The sequence below is a fragment of the Neovison vison genome, chromosome 2, assembly GCF_020171115.1.
Source record: "Neovison vison isolate M4711 chromosome 2, ASM_NN_V1, whole genome shotgun sequence".
In the NCBI taxonomy this organism is placed as follows: Eukaryota; Metazoa; Chordata; class Mammalia; order Carnivora; family Mustelidae; genus Neogale; species Neogale vison.
Genome location: NC_058092.1, coordinates 29,116,868 through 29,137,498, shown reverse-complemented (window position 1 = coordinate 29,137,498; position 20,631 = coordinate 29,116,868). Strand labels below are relative to the sequence as shown.

Here is a 20,631-nt window from a genome sequence, read left to right as displayed (position 1 = left end):
AATAGATGGAGAAAACGACGTACTAAGTCGGAAAATGCTAGGGTAGATGTATGACGCCGTTAAACTGGAAGGGTAGTCTGGGGCTGAACAGCGAGACCAGAGTGTTCGGATTCCGTCGATCAGGTGCCAGGCACCTCTGGAGGCCACCTGATTCCATGTTTAGAGTGCCAGAGTCACTGGAGAGGCCTTTTTGGTGTCGTAATCCAATCTGCTCCATGTCATTTTTACTTTTTTTTTTTTTTTTCCTGCATCTGCCCTGGGGAGCTGCATGTTGCCGGTGTCATTCCTTTTCCATACAATTCATTTTTATGTATTTAAATATCGGTCTCACTTTTCCACCATTATTTTAGTGTCAGCTCCTATAACTTAGCCAGAAGCTCTCACATTCCTCCTAGAGTCAGCCTAGAGGGACCCTTTCCCCCCTACAAAAGGGACAAAGTACAAAGCCTTTTTAAGGTAACTACTGGAAGAAAGCAGAAATCCTGTAGCCAGTGTAACAGGAAGTGTTACCACAGTGAAAGGGGTGGCCTCTGGGCCTGACTCTGTGGTCCGCCTCATAGAACGTAAATCGCTCATGTTTGCAGTGGGCTCACCACGTCCTGCCAGCTTCACACGCCTCCTCTGATTTCGCCTTCACGGGGGCCCTCTGGGAAGTCCTTTGGTTATTATTCCCGTTTTACACATGAGGAAACTGAGACTCTAAGAAAAATCACTTGCCTGCCCTCAATAACTAAGAGGTGGTGGGACTTGAACTTGAGGCCAGAGCCCACCTTGGAGCTGCTACCCTGTGCAGCTTACAGCACACCTCACGGGGCTCTTCTACCAGTGAGAGGACATCTTAGCCGGTCCTTAGCATGCAGGTTGATCCTTGATGAGACAAAAGAACTTGACAGCCTCACAGAAGTATTGGGGTGTGGCGGCAGTGGAGGCCTTGTAGGGAAGCTAGCCCTGGGGTTCCCTGTGAGAAGACCCCAGCGTAAGCAAAGCAACCTTGGCGGAGCTTTTGGGTGGACAGAACCTACTAGATTGGTCAGCTGGGAGACAGCCAAGTAGTAGGAGACAAAGCCGGCTGTACCATCAGCACTGAATGTCAAACAGTGCAGTTGACCTCATGTCAGAGCACAAACAAAACATCACTCAGTGCAAAAATCCTTGAACACTGAGGGTTTTCTGTCCTCTTGGATGACCAATACAATCAGGCAGGCTTCAGGTCCTTGGAGATTTGCCATACATGAGTGGCCGTAAATGTGATTTTTTTTTTCCTTCTTCCTCCCCAGCAGCAAGCATCTAAAGTCGAGAAGGTGTTTTTTACCACGGCAGTACCAGTAGCCAGTAGCACAGGTATGTAACTGTGTGGGGGCTTTAAAAGCACGTCAGCTCTCGGGGCCCCTTGAGGCAGATTTCACTGTTGCTTTGCCCCAGTTTTTAAAACCTCACATTTGTCAGATTGTATTGTTCATAAGTTAGCACACTTACGGCATAAATAACCACATTTAACATTCCTTAGGGAGTAGTGGTTCTTTGCCTCTCAGATACAGCTTTTAAGTGTAACCAGAAGAAAGTTTGACTCACAGTTAATGCCGAAGAGGGCAGCTGTTAATTCACTGGATTCTTTTCTAATTACAGTAATGAAGAAATAGCATCTGGGTCAGAGACTCATACAGAGTGAAAAGTTCCTTTTTTCCCCCCACACTATCTTATAGATTAAGAAATGGGGTCCTGAAAGATGAATTGACTCCTCTGGAGTCCTAAGAGAGTTTGTGGCCAGAGGCAGGGCCCTGGTTCTCGGGCTCCTGACTTCTATTCTCTTCTCCTGCCTCCCTGGTCTCTCTTTTTTTTTGAGACACACACAGCCTGATTTCGGAGTGTGCGTGTGCAGAGCACACAGACACGCATGAAAGAGCGGGCGCATGCGTGAGCGCAAGGCTGGCAGTGTACAGCCCCCCCCCCACTGTGTGTGCAAGACTGGGATGCGAGAGTGAGCAAGAGGCTGTCCAGGAGCTTGGGCCTAGACAAGGAGGACTCAGGCCACACATCTCACGCAGTGTGGAGAGAAGTGCGAAGGGAGGCAGGAGCTCCTGGCACACAGACAGGAAGCTGGTGGGCCGGCTGCCCTGGGCCAGCCCTTGGTGGGAGCCTGCGGGCATCCCAGCCTGGCAGCCTCAGGAAAGAGGATGAGCTGGGTCTTCAGGAAGAAGAAGAGTAAATTCTCCAGAAAAACAGCCCTGTGTGGGGAGTTTAGGCAGAAGGAAGAGCCCAGAGTCCTAGAGGTATGAAGAACATGTCAGGAAAAGGGAGGCATCTGCTGTGGCTGGCATGGAGGGTACCAGGGAGAATGGCCAGAAACAAAGCTGGAGGTACAGGGTCATCTAGATGGTGTAAGTTGCTTTCTGAGGAAAAGGGACTTTGCCTTGGAGGGGATGGGGAGTGTCAGACAGAACGAAGCCTGGAGCGTGGCATCGTCCCTCCCCACGGTTCTTGCCTCCGTGGCCCTCGGCACTCACCTAGTCTGTACCCCCCCATCCCTCACGCCCCTGCCTGCGGCTACTTGAGGAGCAGTGTCTCTTGCCTCTCTCACAGGGAGCTCTGTACAGCAGATTGGCCTCAGTGTTCCTGTGATCATCATCAAACAAGAGGAGGCATGTCAGTGTCAGTGCGCGTGCCGGGACTCTGCCAAGGAGCGGGCGGCGGGCAGGAGGAAGGGCTGTTCTTCCCCACCCCCTGCAGAACCGAACCCCCAGCCTCCTGACGGGCCCAGCCTGAAGCTACCACCACAGACTTTTTCCTCGCCCCCTGACCCCCTGTCGACATCCTCCGCTGTACCCTCTTCCTGTGAGCAAAGCAGACAAGCCGAGACTCCGTCAGACCCTCAGACAGAAACGTTAAGTGCCATGGATGTGTCAGAGTTTTTGTCCCTCCAGAGCCTGGACACCCCGTCCAATCTGATTCCCATTGAAGCACTACTGCAGGGGGAGGAGGAGATGGGCCTGACCAGCTTCTCCAAGTGAAAGGGCCACGTGCGCTCACCTCCAGGAAAGGAGGAGCGAGCGGGAGGCGGAAGGGCCGGCGTCCGTCTCACTGGGGGTGGGTCAGCAGTTCAAAGGATGAAGAAATCTACTGTTTGAAATCCCCACCTTTCAGACGTATTTTCTTTAGTCATATCCCAGGAGCATCCATTTTAAGGAACTGATCTTTGGAAAAAAAAAAAAAAAACCAACAAAAAAAAACAAAACAAAACAAAAAAAGCTAAGTTATAAATGAACTGTTTGGCTGCACTGTATGTCACTTTTGCTTATTGTCATGTGAACTTGGAAACTAAGGTTACTCGTATGCATAAACATTCGAAATGAAAGGGTGTGGCTTCCATCAGTCTGATGCTGCCCATCACTTGCACTGGGGTCTCTGTGGTTTGGGCAGCGGAGTTCAGTGGGTCGGGTGTTGCTCCTCCCTCCCTGTGCGTCTTTTGAGTCTGAGGCCGCAGCTGGCCTGGGAGGTCAGAGCCTGGCTCCATCAGAGGGGGCGATGCCAAGGCAGGTCAGACAGCCGTGAGCCAGACAGGGACTGGGTGAGGTGGTTTTGTTGTTTGCTGTTGGTGTCAGTGGAGCTCAGGGTGGCTATGGCAGGTGTCACCCAGCAGTGGGTTGCGAAAAGCCTGGCCCGAGGCTGTGTGGGGGATCAGGTTCTCCGGAGGGCCCTGGACGAGCTGTTGACTGCTGTCTGTCAGTGCGTGTGCAGAGCAGGCTCTAGCCACGTCATCCGTCTTTGCCTTCCTGGTTCTTTGCCTCTCTTGGTTGACGGCCAGGGCTGCGGATCGCAGTGAATTTTTCTTGGGGACCCTCCCTGTTTCGTCCTAGAGTGGACATGTGGCTTACGGCCAGTGGCTGGGTGGTGGTCTACCTGCCTTTAATGGTATTTTCTTCCTCAGAGCAGAAGAGCTGCATTTTGCTTATCGGGAAAAAGTGCAGCTTTAAGGGAGTTTGTTGTTGTTGTTGTTTTGTTTTCTCTTGTAGGTGGCATGTAATTGGCAGGCCAGGTGTCCTGGTTCCAGGTTCTAGCCAGGCTTTTGGTTGCCCCTCCCATCTCTGCCTCTCACCCCTCTGGATTTTGCATACAGTCTAGTGCAGTGCAAAGAAGGATGTGACTTGCTTGGCTTAGTCATGTGATTTCTAAACAAACAAACAAAAAACAAAAACCACAAAACGATGATCTTCTACTCAGGGTAAAACAAAACAAAAATCCCCCTTCCACCAAAAAGCCTGAAATGTTGCAATAAGTTATCTCATTTGGAATGTTTCATTAAGTTGTGTTATAGGAAAAAAAATTTTTTTTGATTTGTGTATAGAATTATATCCATCTGTCTGCCTTTGGCTCTAAGTCATTGCCTCTTTAAAATAAAACCGAAAATCCAGTTCACACTAAAATGGAAGGTTTCTCTCAACTGGCTATATTAACATAGTCATGAGTGCTCACCAAGCTCACTGAGCTCAGAAATGAGGCCTGGCCCAGGGTGTAGAGTAGGCCTCTGCCTCCAAGAGACCGTTCCCTGCCTTGAGCAAGAAAAAGGGGTCCACGAACACAGCTGCTCTCCTGAGTCAACAGTGTCAGGCAGAACGCAGCCATAATTTTGTTGTCTTTTTCCATTCCCTAACGTACAGAGATCTGCATGTGTCACTCTTGTGTTCTCTGAGCTATTACTCAGGGCCAGCCAAGACAGTATCCAGAGCTGATCATATACCTGGGGGCCCAGAGGCCCTGCCTTTGACAGAATTTCAGGGACGGAGTTGGACGGGAAGGCAGAGGTAGTAAATGTTGTTACTGCCATGAGAAAAGGACTTTCCCTCAGGCAGCTGATGGTTTCTCATTCCAGGAGTCTAGTCCAGAGAATCCATTTCTTCTTGACTTTCTGCACTCCCTTCCCCCCAAAGGCTGGTGGGTTCTGGTGACCACTGACTTCAGCAGAAGTTGATAAGGGGGAAGGAATCTTCTATTACCACAGTGGCTTAGTCTTCCTGGAAAATTAGTTGCTGAGTGTGGGTTATCCATGGCTGTCTCTGGGTCTTGTACCCATAGGAAGCTTTGAGGCTGTTTTTGCTACAACTTCAGACAGAGCAAAGCGACAGGGTCCCAAAGATAGCTCATATCTGAGGTTACAAATGACCTCCCCACATACCCAGTCTGGGGGCACCTGGGAGTCGGTTCCCTGAGAGCTGAGGTGGGAAACCTCCCTGGGAGCCCAGGGAAGGTCATTGGAAGTATCCGTGGTTTCATGATTGCTTCTTTCTAGCTAGCCAGAGCTGTGCTCCTCTGGGCCTAGCGAGGTCATTGGCTTTTCTGCTCTCCAAAGATTGGGGGTGATGAAGAAGCATCTTTAAACAGTATTTAGGCTGACAGATTTATCTAGTTGAAGTATCTGCCTTTTGAGGGTGACTCAAAATTACAGGGGGACTATCAGAGCCAATTAGCTTTTGAAAAATCAGGAATGTGCTTAAAAAGCTAGTGAGCGATTGTGAAGAGCAGGTTTTTTCCACAGGGCAGTCTTTCCTTCCTCTTCCAGAGCTTTCTCCCTCCCATCGCCTCCTGCAAAGCCTGGCCTCTGGCGCCAGGAACCTTCCGGGGGGAGCAGGCTACTGGCTACAGTGGAGCTAGAGCGAGCCTTCATGGAGAATGTGCTGTCCCCAAACCCAGGAATGACCCTGTGGTGAAGTTAGGGAAGAGCTGCAGACTTCGGGCAGGAAAAAATCAAGCCTTTTTTCTAACCATGGTAACCTTAGCCATTTTCACCTGGTAGGTGTATGCTTCCAGCCCCCGCTGGCATCTCCAGCTCCACCACCCCTTTACAGGGTGTCGTCAGCACCAGGGACTGGAGTTCATGGACTTAGGAAGGGGTAGGAGACCGGCTGGCACCCTCAAGCTGCCTTAGTGATGTGGGCCCTTCCCCAGGAGGTGGCTGGGACATCGAGGGAGAATGGCCCTGCCTATCCTTGGGGGGTGGGCAGTGGTGGGGAGAGGAATCTGGTCAGCCTCAAGGGGGCATCGCTTGTTTGGTGACAAGAGTTGGTGTCATTTATTAAATTCCGCTCCTTTCCCCTTAGAAGGAGATCATGGTACAAAGTCAAGGAGGGGCCTTAAGGCGTGATGACCTCTCTGTGTAGAAGCCAGGGACTTCTCTCCACCAGCTCTGGGAAAGTCAGTAGATTGGAGTTTCACCTTCAGGGTCAAGGCAGTGGGCTGATGGGGATCGTGGAGGGTGTGGGTGGGTTTTCCTGAGAGACTTTGTATAGTATAATGCTGAATGTGTCCAGAGGGATGAGTTTGCAGAACCTCATATTGGTATATTAAAGAAATAATAAAATAAAAAAGCACTTTAGGTTATTTTATCTTTAACCCAATTGCTGCAATTTCTTTTGTGTATATATATACATATATATACTTTCCACAAAGTTTTATTTTTTGCTCAGAATAAAAATTTAAATTGAGGTGTGAAAAGAAAAGCACTTACCTTGGTGCAATATGTGTAGCTTGACGGTCGTTGTCCCATGTGGCCCTGGCCTGGCCGCGTTTTTCCACTCTGATCAGCCCTGTGCTGGGAGGCTGTCCATAGGGAAACACTATTATGCATTCTCAGCAACTGCTTCAATCTATGCAAGCCTTCCCTGTGTGCCCGAGGGCGCCCCCTCAGGCTCTCTGAAGAACTGCTGCGGGTCCTGTTTTCTTCTGCTGACTGTTGAGGCCCTTTCTCATCACTTCTTGGTCCCTTGCCATCTTGCCCCACCTTCACCATTACAAAGTGATGCCTGAAAGGAAGGAACAGGTTGTTCCTAGTAGAAACCTGGCACCTTCTAGACTTTTCTATTTGTAATCACGTTCATTGTCCTTAATCTTAAAGACTTCTCCAGAGTCACTGAAACCATTGATTTGTGGAACTGCAATAGTATTGCTAGAGTTACATTTTCCTCCACCACCAATCAGAAACGTGTCTGGGAGGTTGTGGTGGTAGTGGGGGAGTGGGCAACATGAGCCATTTTCCTACTGTTCCCCTCACCACCCGTGTTGATTCTTTAAGAAAAAAGGTCTCCAGCCTTCCTTAAATCCAATAAACAAAGCTGTTAATCTTTTTTTACTTTCTTCCTTCCCCCACATTTCCCTTTTGTCTGGGCGGGGAGTACCCCCCCATTTTATCTTCAATTCTCAGGCTACAGTAGAATAGAGAAGTTTTGACATAACACTTCAGCCAAAGCAGAAGGATTTCCACAGATCAATATGCAAATGGGCCTGCTGTAACATAGATGGGAAGTTGTCCATTCCCTAATATTGGGGTGGGGGTGGGGGTGAGGCAACAAAATGGAATTTTGCATATTTCTGGCTGGTAGTCAGTTTAGCCTGTTTCCTCTTGCAGAGTTTTGGGGGACAGGGAGAGTCCCGTATTTCCTCTCATGCCCCTTGGGGGAAGCTGACGATCACTGTTGGGACATTTCTCACTGTTATTCCTGTTCCAGAGGGCTTCTCAGTCTGCACTGAAAAATGCAAATTAAACTGGATCTTATGTCAATGTGTACATAGTACAAGCTTTTTTTACTGGAAGCAAAGTTTAAAACCACACACTGCCCTTTTGGTGGTGTGTCTGCTGGCCAAAAATTGGGTGATAATGTAGTGTCACTTTCTCAGCGCAATGCAGTTTCTACTCTTTTTCTTATGGGAAAATTTTTCATAAAATTTTTTCACCAAAACCCAGGGGTGTTTTTTGCAATATCCTTGTTATCCTCATAGTGGTGCCAAGTCAGAGGCCTCTCTTGCCCTTCTCCCATGTCCTTAGGCCTCCCTGAGCCGCCTGTGGTTCAACAGTCTACATCCTTTGTTGTGTTTTGGAGAATGTGGGGGTGGAGGGTCAGAGCTCAAGGTGGCTGTTACCTTTCCCTGTCAACTCTTCCAAGTCCCTTTTTGGGGAAGGTGGCTGGAAACAGGATTTTGCTGAATCCCTGGCTTGCATCTGGCCAGAAAAGGCAAGACCCACAGAGAGCCTTCTTTTTTTGACACACACTAGTAGTCATTGGCCGGAGGTCTTGGTGACAGTTTTTTAAATCTCAAATGGTTTTATTTGGATTATGTGAAAGCCTATCAAAGTTACTGAAGTGTAAAACATGGGAACAACGGACTTCCACCGAGCGATATGAAAACGTTACAGGTTCAGTACTTCCAAAGGAAGAAACCTCCAAACCCAAAAAAGAGTAAATATGAATTTGTATTTTTGAAGAATGTGAAATAATGGTGTTTGCTTAATTGCTCATTTTGTATAAACTTAATATTGTACTTTAAAATATCTGCTAAGAAGTGAAAATTTAACTTTTTGGAATTGAAAAAGCAATATTAAATACTAATGAAATCCTAATTAAATGCTTATTTAAATCTGGTAGTATCTGTGGCATTTCTTCCCAAACCTACCCATGGTTGATGATTTTCCTCTACTTACCACCCTCTCCCCTCCCCAGCTGAGTCTTGGGGGACAGAAAGGAAAGGTCGGTCACCAGGAAAGTCTGCAGGTTTCCTTTTAATCAAGGCTCTGCTAAAAGTGTTTTGTGGGCTAGGAGCCCCCAAAGCATGAAATGGACATGTAACACCACCTGGATCCCCCAAAGCAGGCCAGACCACTCTGGAGAGCACTGCTGGTCTGTCCAAATCCGGGTAATCAGACAAGGTATTCGTTGGCTACATTTCAAAGCTCAGCACTGCCTTCAGCCAGGATGAAGTGGGAGTGAACCCAGCTGCTAGCAGAGCTGCCACCCCAGGCTGAGAGCCAAGTACCAGCCACTGCCAGTGAAGACTGGCCCCTTTATTGAAGGGAGTTGTTCAGAGTTCAGCCACCAGCCCCGGGACGGAGAGAAGTCAGGGCGCCCATCAGGGATGCTCAGGGCTCCGCAGCTCCATCGCCAGCATCCTTTGGAAAGCCACCTCTGGCGGAGACAGCTGGCTGGGGAGGTGCTCCGGGTTTGGCCGAGACGTTCTGGTTGGAACAGAAAGGAAAAGTGAGGCTGGGAGGAAAGGCCTTGGGATTAGGCCCCGCAAGGACATGGCCACTTGGCATTTGGATAGCACAACTTTCTCAAAGCCTCTTGCCCAGATGAAAGGAGATTCGGGGGTAAGGCGGTGGGGACACTCTTCCACCCTCCAGGGGAAGCTAGGGCTTAGCAAGTCCAGCCACGGGTCAGTTCCCACCTCCCAGGCCCAGCCCGGGGTGGGCACTGACCCCGCCACCAGCCGGCTCCGGGCGCCGGCGGCCCAGCTGCCGCAGCATCTCCTCGCAGGCGGCGATGGTGTCCAGGAGCTGCCGCTGCCGCTGCTCCACCGCGTCCAGCAGCTGCTGGGCGCGCTCATCCCGGGGCGGCTGCGGGGGTGGCCTCCCGCCGAGCCCCAGCCCCGCCTTCCCACGGTCCACGCCGGCAGCCTCCCTGCCCGGGAGAGAGCGAGAGACACACGGTCAGGGCCGGCGCTCGCGCGGGGTCCGAGCCCCTTCCCCCCGCCCCGACGGGCCCCCTCTCACCCCCGTGACCAGTCTGAGCCCGGGCCCCATTCCATCTCCGCCTGCGCGGCCCGACCACCGCCCCCCTTTCGGCCGCCCCCCTCCCCAGCGCTGCGCTAGGGCTCCGCAAAGCTGCGCCCCGCCCCGTCCCCACCGGTCTCCTTCAATCCTCCTGGGGGTCGCGGTCCCTTTAAGTTGCCCGGCGCGGAGGTGGGGCCGAGCCTCCCCGGCCGGAAGCTGACTGGGCGCGTCACTTCCTCCCGGAAGCGGGCCCTGGCGGATGTCTCCGGCGCGTCCGTGCAGGGGGCTGAGGGCCGCGGTGGCTGCCAGCGTGGGGTTGAGCGAGGGGCCGGCCGGCTCCGCCCGGAGGGGCCGCCTCCTCCGCCCGCCGAGCCCCGCTCCGGCGGCGCCGGGGGCCCGGCTGTTCCGGCTCCCAGGGAGCGGGGCCGTGCGGGCCGCAAGCCCGGAGCGCGCCGGCTGGACGGAGGCGCTGCGGGCCGCCGTGGCCGAGCTGCGCGCCGGCGCCGTGGTGGCCGTCCCCACCGATACGCTGTACGGCCTGGCCTGCTCGGCGAGCTGCTCTGCGGCACTGGGCGCTGTGTACCGCCTCAAGGGCCGCAGCGAGGCCAAACCGCTGGCCGTCTGCCTGGGCCGCGTGGCCGACGTCTACAGGTGAGGCCGCCCCGACCCGGCCCCGCTGGGGGCGGCACCGCGGGAGGGGCTTCCGGTGACAGGCTTGGGAGACTGAGGCGCAGAGAGCGGGAGGGGCTTGTCCAGGCTCACCCAGGAATCCGGAACTGGAAGTGTGTATCGAGCACTTAATGTCTTCCAGTCCCTGAGAGGGGTGCTGGGGCGCAGCGATGAACGAGGCAGGCAGGGTCCCTATCCTCCCGGCGATTTTGTGATGATGAGGGGAGGGGGTCGGGACTCCCACGGTTTAAAAACGGCAACAAAGGAAACAGACGCTCTGGGGATGCCTGGAAGAAAATGAAACACGGAGCGTGATAACGGTGTAGCTGTTGTAGTCCCGGAGACCAGAGGCATGTGGGCTCCAAGCCGTGGGTGTTCCTCTGGAGCACCGCCTTCTCAAACTCTGACGGAGGTGAAGAGGGAAGACAGATCCCATTGTAGTCCCAGGTTCCCCTTTTCTAGATCTGTCTACCGTCTGGAATAGGACCAGCAGAGACCCTTCATTCTTGGGTAGATTCGTGCCATCTCTGTTTTTCAGGTACTGCCATGTGAGAGTACCTGAGGGACTCCTGAAGGACTTACTGCCAGGACCAGTGACTCTGGTGTTGGAACGCTCGGAGGAGCTCAATAAGGACCTGAATCCCTTTACTCCTGTGAGTCAGAGTTTCTCCTGTGTCCCCAGACTTCTGCCATCTGGCTTTCACTAGGATCCAGGAGAGAGCCATTCCCTACCCCTTCCAGCCTTTCTGACTATCCTCTTTTTTCCTTGCTTCATAGCTTGTAGGCATCCGGATTCCTGATCATGCCTTCATACAGGATTTGGTCCAGGTGTTTGGGGGACCACTTGCTCTCACCAGTGCCAACCTGAGCTCCCAGGCCAGTTCTCTGAATGTCGAGGTAAGTTACCCAGCCCTCCCCGCAGAAACACAACCAGGCCAGACACAGTTTCCTCTGAGTCAGTAGGGTTGATGGTTCACCGGAACCCCTTGCAGGAGTTCATCCATTTAGTCTGATGGTGGGAGGTCTGTCCGGTTGGCAGGGGTGGGGTAGCATGGTGGAGGGATCCAAATTAAAGAATCTTGGAAAGGTTTAATTGAAAAGCTTGAGAGGTGAGGGGAAGAATTGGTGTTTTCTTTTTTTTTAAAGACTTTATTTGTTTATTTGACAGACAGAGATCACAAGTAGACAGAGAGGCAGGCAGAGAGAGAGAGAGAAGCAGGCTCCCTGCTGAGCAGAGAGCTTGATGCGAGACTCGATCCCAGAACCCTGAGATCATGACCTGAGCCGAAGGCAGCGGCTTAACCCACTGAGCCACCCAGGCGCCCGGGTGTTTTTTTCTTGTTGTCTTTTTAATAATGAGGAACGTCATGGTGAATCTAATTCTTTCTTTCTTTTTGTGGTGGTAGCTGTTGGAAAGTATAGTCAGGTACTAAGTCTTTACAACAGTGCTGTAAAGACAGTTAAGGCTCCAGAAAGTTAAATCACTTGGCCCAGGGACTCCTGACCCTGTTCTCTTCCCTGGCCACTAGCCAGGTCAAAGAATCCATCCTGATTCTGTCTTGACTGCATAGCTTGGAACGAATGACAGCACAAAGAAATGACAGTTACAGGGGTGTCTGGGTGGCTCAACTGGTTAAGTCTGCCTTTGGCTCAGGTTCTGATCCCAGGGTCCTGGGATCTAGTGCCACATCAGACTCCCCGTTGGGGAGCCTCCTTCTCCCTCTCCCTCTGCTTGCCAGTATCCCTGCTGTGTGCACGTGAGCTCTCTCTCTCTCTCAAATAAATAAATAAAATCTTTAAAAAAAAAAAGATGTCACTTACCACTTTTCTTCTTCCTGAACTAAAATGTAAAACACAGCACAGTGATGGGGTTTTCCATGTCCAGACCTAGAGAGTGGCTTCAGGGGCTTTAGAAACTGAGAGTCCAGCATCCTGTCTTATTCTGGGACTGCAGGCTTTACCTGGTGGCTATGCCTGAGGCAATGGGGATGGGAGTGGGGGTATTCTTGTCAGCAAACAGTTGACCTGTCCAGTACAGAAACTGCAGAAACTGGTGGTTATGCTTCTCCATCCCAAATGCCCAGGCTTAGCCACCGCTGCAGGGTTTTTGTGAGTGGTGGTGGCGGGGAGAGTGGATGATGCTCTAAGCCAGTTAACAGTTCAGACCACGGATTTCGGAGGGGCTATCCTTCCCACAACCCAAGGACTGAGAGCTGGTGTCACGCATGTGCAGAATGCACCCTGCCTTCCTCTCCCTGACCTTACCCAGAGTTCTCCTAAGAGCCAGGAGATGCACTGGATGACGTAACTTGCATGCACTGACTCAGAAGTTTGGGCGAAAGTTCAGGGTAAAAGCCTACATGTTTGGACATCCACCTAGACCTCCAGTCATCGGACCTGTATGTCCCTAACAGAAGCCCTGTGTGCAAGCTCCTCTTGGCACAGTGAGGTTTTTTTTTTTTTAAGGCTCTAGATAGATGTTCCTTAAAGTGCTAACCTGGGGCAGCTCCGAACCCCATAGGATGCCATGTCCTAGATGCTGACAAACCTTAACTGAAGGAGGTTCCTTCCCTGCTTAGGGGAAGATGCCTCTTGTTTTAGACGTGTGTGGGCTTTGTCTCCTTGTGCACGTTGCATGCACAGTGACATCACTGTGGATGCCAGAGTTGGTGTCCATGATCTTCCTCTCCCTCTTCTCAGGAGTTCCAGGACCTCTGGCCTCAGTTGTCCCTGGTCATTGATGGGGGACCAATTGGGAACGGCCAGAGCCCTGAGTATCGCCTGGGCTCAACTGTGGTTGATTTGTCTGTACCTGGAAAGTTTGGCATCATTCGTCCAGGCTGGTGAGTCTCCTATGGCACGGGGAAAGAATTTGAGGAAGGTGGGAAGGTGGGGGAAAAAAAAGGCCTTAATAAAATAAGGATTGGCACTCCTACCTTATCCTGGGTGGGCTGGGCAGGTTTGGAGAAGTGGTGGATGGACTGGGTTTGCTGGCATTTGCTGGCTTTTTGGGGATTCAAAGGATTCATCACGGGTTTGGTGACGAGAGCATATTTAAGACCTGAGGGTTTAGAGGTCACTGATCAGCAGATTCTGGTGGGCTCGGAGCTTTGAGAAGTCAGACTTTAACTGCCTCCATTTTTTTTTCTCAGTGCCCTGGAGAGTACTACAGCCATCCTCCAACAGAAGTATGGGCTCCTCCCCTCACACTGATCCTGCTTTTGCGTCTTGGGTAGGGGGAAGGCCCAAGCACTGGTGCTGGACACTATGTGTCTGTCCACTGGGGACTGGCACGGCCTCATTGAGAGAGGCCACTGGGGCTGCAGCGTCACTAGTCCTGACTCTTGAAGGCACTGTGTCTTCCTGAATACTGCACACCAAGTCCCAGAAGCTGCTGGTTTCGTCTGACACCTGGTGGGGGAGGTCCTATTTATTATCTGTGATTTCATGTATCAGCCAAAAGCTGACTTAGAGATTTTGTTTGAGAACATTCCTTGGATGGCCTTGTTCTGATAAGTTTCTTTTTAAAAAAATTTTTTTTGAGAAGTAATTTGAGGAACAGATACGGAATCCAGTCAGAGCCCCCTCTCTGGCAGGTAGTGGCATTTAAGGTCCAAATCAGCCAGAGCACCAGCTGGTGCTGTTAAGTCTCCAGTGACCAAAGACATGTACTTAGGCACCTGAAGCTGGACCTAGAGTAGGATAAAGACTGTTAAGCCACAGGCCCAACACTGTTTCTCCAAACCGGAGAGGCCGGTGGTGTGGTGTGCCTTAAGGCCTGGTGGAGAGAGTCAGCATTCTGGACTAATGGTGGGAAGTGAGCTCAGCTGGCAGGGGGCAGGACTGAGGAAGGCCAAATCAAAAGAATATCAGAAAACAAATCTTCACTACTCTTTTCAGCCAGTGGCTTTTTTCCTTATTTATTCATAAAATAAATTATAATGAGTTATGCCTACAATACCTTTATTGAATCCGGTATGTACTCAGAGCCTTTATTCACATGTATGCCAAGTGTTAAACAGAATTACTCTTGGTTATTTGAACCTTGTTTTTCTTTAATAGAAAATGTTTTGTAAATAGTTTATTTTTCTTCTTTTGAATTACTTCCTCAGGGATTAGGATTATAGGGTTAAAGTGTATGTACATCTTTATGGCTCTCACTACAGATTAGCCTTTGAAAGAACTGACCAGGCTGTCATGAATGAGAATTACTGCTCCTGACCCTGAGCTGGCCACATTTTTAGTATTTTTCAAACCGTGTGGTATGTGAAATGAATCCTCAGTGTGTCTTGTTTCTGTGAAGTACTGCAGGGCACCGTGCAGCCCTGTGCTCCTGTCCTGATCTGCCCTGTCCACCATGGCATCCAGTGCCCATTACCTCACAGGAGCTGGGGGTCCCATGGTAATCCGTAGGCCCCACTTCCTCCCCTCCTGCCTTGCACCCTGGTCCCACAAGAAGTGGGATTCAAGCTTGAGCCTATAAAGTAATGCACATATTTCCAAGTAGCTCCTAAACCTTGCCAAGAAGGTGTTCCAGGACCTGCCCTGAGGGCCCCTACAATGAGTAGATTCATTTATTTGTAAATAAGCACTGTTAAATGTTCCCTCTAAACATCTTTATACTCCTGGTTTCTTAAGCAAACTCACTCTTCATTGTGCTGACACTGGCCAGCCCATCTCATGTGTCTGTCACAGCATTTGAGGGAGGGCTCAGAGTTCAGGAAGGCCTGAAGAGAGTGAAGGAATGCTTACTTGAGAAGATCATGTTGTATTTAATTACTACAAATCACAGTAGCACTGAAAATGGCCCCACCGAGTGGGCCTCATTCGGTTTAGGCAGCTGGAGGGAGGAAGGATGCCCTGGTCCTCTCCCTGGAGCTAGATGGTCATCTGGGGAAATGTGGGCTCTGGGGCACAGAGGTATCTTCTTAGAGGAGGAAAAAACTGAACTCCCAGCACTGGAGAAAATGGCAAAAAAAGAAAAACTGCTCAGGTACTAGCTACAAGGCCACGCCAAATAAGGAAAGCTGGATCCTGTAAGCTTCTGGAAGAAAAGAACCTTCCCGTATGAAGTCTCTCCCCAGCGCCTAGCACATAGTAGGTGCTCCATTAGTATGTGTTGAATGAGTGTACAAATGCTCAGGGTTATTTCCTGATTGTTGTGTTCAGGGGTCTACTGTAGGGCTTCAACCTAAAATTCCCATTTTGGGAAGTCTCAGATATGGTTCCCTCACTTGGAGAAGACAGATGCTATGGGAAGAAGGCCAGAGAGGAAGCAGGGCACCTGCTTCCCCAGAGCCCTGAACCCTCCTGACAGCAGTGACCTGGGGACTGCTATGCGACACCAACCTGCTGAGTTCCAGGCTCAAAGGGATAATTCTAAAGTTTCTCCAGGTTGTGGAATGGCCCTGGGCTGAGTCCAGTCACCTGCCAGCCTCTCTGGGTCCCTCTTGGGAGGCCCGCCTTACTTCCCATCCCTACAAAGCACCCCAGTGCCACAGGCCTGAGGAGGAAGCTCCGGTCCCCACTGGCCCAGGCTCCATGGGCCACCCAGAGGAGCTCTGCTGCTAAGTTGGGAGGCCAGCGAGTGTCTCCAAGCACAGCTGAGCCCCACACGGTGACACCTTCCGGGGAGGCCAGGACATTGGCACCTCGTGGCCAGGCTCCTCACATCAGCCACTGCTCCTTCTCTTTGATGAAGTGCTCTGCCCAGCGGCGAGTCAGCTCCAGGTACAGGCTGGGCTGGTGAGGCAGGTAGTCCAGGTACAGACGTGTTGGCGTCTTCTTCGGGATGGCCTTCTCGATCTGGGTGCCCTCGTGCCACTCATTGAAAGACGTGATGGAGACAATCTCGGGCCTCACGGTCAGGGCTGCCTGCAGGGCTGTCTCGTAGTACTTGCCATTGACCCTGTTCCGAGTATTGTGGTTGTTCCAGGGCCGGATGCTGGTGTCAATGTAGCCAGGCCCCACGCTGGGGATGAACATGAGGTTGTTGGCATCACAAAAGCTCTTCACAGCCTTCCAGTTCTGATGGGAGGAGCCGAAGGAGAAACCGTTGGAGGCGAAGTAGGTGTACATGCCGTCAAACCCGGCCGCCAGGATGTCGTGGGTGTGGCCCTCTTCCACCAGCAGCGCAATGAAGACCCCATCGTAGGGGGTGTTGCGGACGGAGTGGGGCCCGTTGGGAGTCAGGAGGTGGGCCCAGGCTTCAGGGGATGTCAGGTAGGAGTCATAGATATAAAAGAGTGGAAGGCTCTTACCCATGCTGTTCTTATAGCGGTAAAACGCATCATGGGAGCCATACCTGAGGAGCAGGAGGGAGAACAACCTGAGCTGGTGGCCTAGGAGGGGGGCAGCCAGCTCAGCTGTCAGGCAAGCCACGGATCAGGTCCTTCCGGATGCCCAAGTGTGATTTGGGATCCAGCCCTTTCCCGTGCTTGCACTCTTCATGCCTCATAGCAAGAACCTAGTTCCCACTTTCCTCTCCCCAGCCTCAACCTCCTCCCATTAAAGCCTCACTTCCAGTCCCACACCACACCAATCCCCTCTCCCACTGGGACTACAGGAGCAGCCAGCCACTGGGTCTCCAGGCTTCCACTTCTGGCTCCCTATAACCCACTCTCTTTCTAAGGCATGAACCAAAACCGACCGCTCCTGAAGGAGACGGGCAAGGCCCGTCCTACTTGATCTGGCCCTCCCCACCTCCATCCCTGCATTACCCCATCTCCACACATCAGCTACACAGCCGCTTATTCTGCTGTCAAGCTTGTCCCATTATGGGCCGCAGATCTTTGCAGAGCTAACTCCCTTCAGGTGTTAGCTCACACATTCCTCTCCTCAGGCTCCCTTGCCCACCTGTTCTAAAGTCTAGCACCCATTCTCAGGCATGCTGTTAACACAGTTCCCTGCTCTATTCTTTACTATCACTTTCTCATAGCATGGGTCACTATGTGATTTTTCATGTGTAACTACTGTGTGCCTCACTGCAGCGACACGCTAGAATATCACCTTTGCTAGCCCTACCCATGACCGTACAGCCAGGGCTCAGGACAGAGCCCGGACACCGGAAGGCACTCAAAATATTTTTTGAATGCATGGATGAAACTGCAAGCACTGTACAAGGCACTTTCACATATTTTAACTCCTGTAACTCTCATGAGACTCAAAGGTTAAGAGACTTGCATCAGATCACAGATTGGAGGCTGCAGAACTGGAATTCAAACCCAGGTTGCTGACTCCAAGCCTAGTACTGTATTACTGGGAAGGAGCTGCTGAGGACACCGACATTCTTCCCTGGTGTCTCTTGACCTACCCCTCTAAGTCTATCCCCATCCCCCTTTTTGATCCCCATCAAGATCCAGACTCCATAGCAGCCTTACGTGTCAATGATGTACTTGATGTTGTCATGCAGAGTGATGTCATCCCGGCCCTTGTAGGGTTGGATATGGAAGGCCACCTGGCACAAACAGAGGAGGTACTGGTCAGGTGAGTATCTGCCCACAAGCCACAACCCATAATAAGGCTCATGCTCCACTGGGGCTTAAAGGAGGAGGCTTGGCAACAGTGGGCATAACAGAGATAAAAGCAGCCACTGCCCTTAGGGTCGGAAAAAGAGGGGCAAGAAGCTTGGCCACCTCCCACAGCAGGGCATCTGGGAATCATTCCCATGGGATGGCTAATTGGTTTAGCCATCACTGGATGGTTAATTGGTTTAAGCTTACGTGCCAGCTCTATATGATTGGCACTAGCTATCTGAAACCATAGGAACAAGTGTGCTGAAGCTGTCCGGCGAAGGTGCTCTGATCTGTTAACATGTCAGTGATGGGCTCAGGAACAGGGATGGGGCTCTGCTCTGCTCTTTCTCTTCCTTCACCCCAGGAGAGGGGAATAACTTATTTGGTTCATTTGGGGAAAATAACTGGACATGTTTAGCTCCACCCCATCATCTTGAAAGTGCACCTGCCTGTCTATACTCCCCTCCTTGAGGCCCAGCACTGCCTCCTACTAGGGATCTGAGACGTTTGGCGCTTGCCTGCCATCTATCCAGAGTCAGGGTCTCCACCCTAACCTCTATCACAGTGATACTTATTAAGTCTTTCCATTTCTCCTAAATTTAGTTTTCCCAGTTTTTCCCCCCAAAATTCAAGAGAATAAGAGGGACAGGTGCTATTTATTAGAACCGCACCCCCAACACCACACTTGCTGTGTATCTGCCATATGTGGGCTAAAGCCCAAAACTAACCCTATGGGCAAAGAAGGGGAAATCTCCAGAATGGGCCAAAGAGCACCTGACGTATTCTTGGACACTCACCTGGATGTTGTACTGATGGGCGGTGTCGAGAATGGCGGGTACCAGGTCGTCTGAGGGTTCCCCGTTATCATCAGCCATACCAGGTGGGTACCAGGACAAGACCAGGACGCCTGAGTCACAACACAGAAGCTACTTCAGAGACACACAGTACCCCCGCAACAGAGATGCATTTCCTCCCAGACTGTCTCCAACTGCAAAATGGTTTCTGAATGAAACCTTGAGCAAGGCTCCTGCCAGATTCCTGCAGATCGAATCCCAGAATCTAGCCTCCCGGAGCTGTCCACGCCCACGGTGCTGAAGCACAGCGCCAACGGGAACCTTTGCACATCAGGCAGGGAAGGAGCCTGAGAAAAGTCAGGAGGATGCGGGCTTCCGCTTGCAATGGCAAGCAGTAGAACAAAAGGAAATGAGTGGATAATGCCACACCCATCTGGAAGCCACAGTACTCTCTCTGGAGAAGAAGGACACCTCTAAGTTCCCGCAGAGAGAGGAGCCCCATGCAGAAGTCATCTCATGCCTTCCGAGGGAAATAACATTTGTCTCGACTGCCTCTTCAGACTAAAATCCTGAGGAATAGCCTCTGTGGTATTTCTCTGTGAATACCTCCCACCATTGTCTCTGTCATTCAAACACACCACCCCCCATTCACTAACCGTCTCTAGATAAATTGAAATGTGTTCTAAAATCCAGGAGAATTCAGTGACACGGTCTGAAAGAAGTGAGCTTCCCCACCCAAGCCTGACTACAAGAGTCTCCCAGGGACCTCTTTGCAACCACAGTACTTGAAGAAAAGCTTCTGCCGCCCCCCACCCCACCCCCCAGTGCAAACAACCGGGTTCATCATGCAATATGGGCAAACTTTGTTTCTGCAGCCAGCAAGAACTGGAAGGATTGCTGCCCTATCCTGTATCTGGTGTGAAAGCATTGCCATCCTAGGCATGGCTCCTCTGAACCCCATTCCTACAGAGTCAGGATGCCCAGTCCTCACTTACCCAAGCCTAGAAGCCCAAGAGATGAAGACTTTCTCCCTCTCCTTGCTGTCCCTACTTGGGACAGCTCGGAGCAAATGCCTTCTTCCACTGGCCCTCCAGGCAGCTCTGCCCTATGAAAGGGCCCTGCTGTGAGGGGTCAGACGGCAGAGATGGAGGAGTCTTAATACTAGAAGGGGGGAGGGCGCCGCGTGGTAAGTACTGAATGAAAATAGAAGGGAGGGAGTAAGAAGCCAGGCTGAAGGGTGAGTGGGACCAGAGGCCCGGTGACAGGGCCACCGGGGGTTGGGGTGTGAAAACTGAGGAAGGGGGAGACTGGGGAACAGGGCCTCCCGGGGGGTGGGGGGAACTCACCGATGGCGGCTTCCTTGAGCTGGGTCATGTGCTCCCGTAGCACCTCGGGGTCCCGGGAGCTGTAGGGCCCCAGCTCCGGGTAGAAGCTGGAGCCCAAGTCGTCTGGAGGACTATGGCGGCCGCGGGGATAGCTGGCCGAGATCTTGGGGTCCCAGTGCGGCACCATGACGTGGTCCCAGTGAATGTAGTGGCCCTCACGCCGCGGGCTCCCGTACCACGAGTAGTAGAAGGCGTGCAGGTCCGAGTAGACGGGCAGACTCTGCCCGGGGGCGGGCCCGGCCCCCGCGGGGGCCGGGCCCGGGGGACTGCCCGGGCCAGCGGTGCGGGGCGGCGGCGGCGGCGGGGGCGGCGCGGCGGGGGCGGCCGGGGCCCGGGCGGCGGGCGCGGGGGCTCCCTCCGGGCGTCGCTCAAAGGGCGCCAGCTCCAGGCCGGGGCCCAGCGCCGGCAGTCCGTCCGGAGTCTTGAGCGTGCGCAGGCCCATGAGGGTGCCGAAGGCGAAGAGCAGCACCAGGAACAGCGCGATGCAGGCGCGGCGCCGCCGCCGGGCCATGGCGGCCCCTGCGCTCCCCGCGGCCCGCCGGGCTACCTCCCCGCCCGCCGCGCCATGGCTGCCCGCCCGGCTCCCGCGCGCCGCGCCGCCCGCGCGCGTCCCAGGGAGACGGCGACGCCGAGCGCCGAGCGCGGCGTGGGCGGCTCCCCGCCTCTCCCCCGCAGTGCGGGCGGGCCCGGCACACAGCGAATGCAGATGGCGCAGACCAAGTGGTCAGGAGCCG

At 52.6% G+C, this 20,631-nt stretch overlaps 4 protein-coding genes across 7 annotated transcripts in view; 2 read left to right on the top strand and 2 right to left on the bottom strand.

Annotated features, from left to right (window-relative positions):
* Nucleotides 1-3,744, top strand: part of MTF1 (metal regulatory transcription factor 1) — a 36,970-nt gene extending 33,226 nt beyond the window's left edge. Inside the window, exons 10-11 of one of the 2 annotated variants that reach the window (XM_044237837.1) lie at nucleotides 1,281-1,341; nucleotides 2,581-3,744. In XM_044237837.1, the coding sequence (XP_044093772.1) occupies nucleotides 1,281-1,341; nucleotides 2,581-3,008 (489 nt within the window). In that variant the 3' untranslated portion in view covers nucleotides 3,009-3,744. Of the gene's footprint in view, nucleotides 1-1,277; nucleotides 1,342-2,580 lie in introns of both variants that reach the window. The other variant, XM_044237836.1, reaches the window with a different exon arrangement.
* A 5,015-nt stretch (nucleotides 3,745-8,759) lies between these two features.
* C2H1orf122 (chromosome 2 C1orf122 homolog) lies at nucleotides 8,760-9,993 on the bottom strand. 2 transcript variants are annotated; one of them, XM_044237842.1, is made up of 3 exons: nucleotides 9,669-9,993; nucleotides 9,242-9,443; nucleotides 8,760-8,998 (listed from the first exon to the last, which is right to left on the bottom strand). In XM_044237842.1, exons 2-3 carry the CDS (start codon nucleotides 9,287-9,289, stop codon nucleotides 8,903-8,905), a joined length of 144 nt encoding a protein of 47 aa, XP_044093777.1. In that variant the 5' UTR covers nucleotides 9,290-9,443; nucleotides 9,669-9,993; the 3' UTR covers nucleotides 8,760-8,902. The 2 variants fall into 2 exon arrangements, with proteins under 2 accessions (XP_044093777.1, XP_044093776.1); XM_044237841.1 differs by lacking the exon at nucleotides 9,669-9,993 and adding an exon at nucleotides 9,536-9,581.
* On the top strand, nucleotides 9,795-14,162 carry YRDC (yrdC N6-threonylcarbamoyltransferase domain containing). Its single transcript, XM_044237840.1, has 5 exons — nucleotides 9,795-10,186; nucleotides 10,743-10,857; nucleotides 10,982-11,101; nucleotides 12,905-13,047; nucleotides 13,357-14,162. Exons 1-5 carry the CDS (start codon nucleotides 9,795-9,797, stop codon nucleotides 13,415-13,417), a joined length of 831 nt encoding a protein of 276 aa, XP_044093775.1. The 3' UTR covers nucleotides 13,418-14,162.
* Nucleotides 14,098-20,408, bottom strand: MANEAL (mannosidase endo-alpha like). 2 transcript variants are annotated; one of them, XM_044237838.1, is made up of 4 exons: nucleotides 19,859-20,408; nucleotides 18,516-18,625; nucleotides 17,584-17,660; nucleotides 14,098-16,508 (listed from the first exon to the last, which is right to left on the bottom strand). In XM_044237838.1, exons 1-4 carry the CDS (start codon nucleotides 20,406-20,408, stop codon nucleotides 15,872-15,874), a joined length of 1,374 nt encoding a protein of 457 aa, XP_044093773.1. In that variant the 3' UTR covers nucleotides 14,098-15,871. The 2 variants fall into 2 exon arrangements, with proteins under 2 accessions (XP_044093773.1, XP_044093774.1); XM_044237839.1 differs by lacking the exons at nucleotides 17,584-17,660; nucleotides 19,859-20,408 and having other exon boundaries at nucleotides 18,516-18,586.
* Nucleotides 20,409-20,631: the final 223 nt, after the last annotated feature.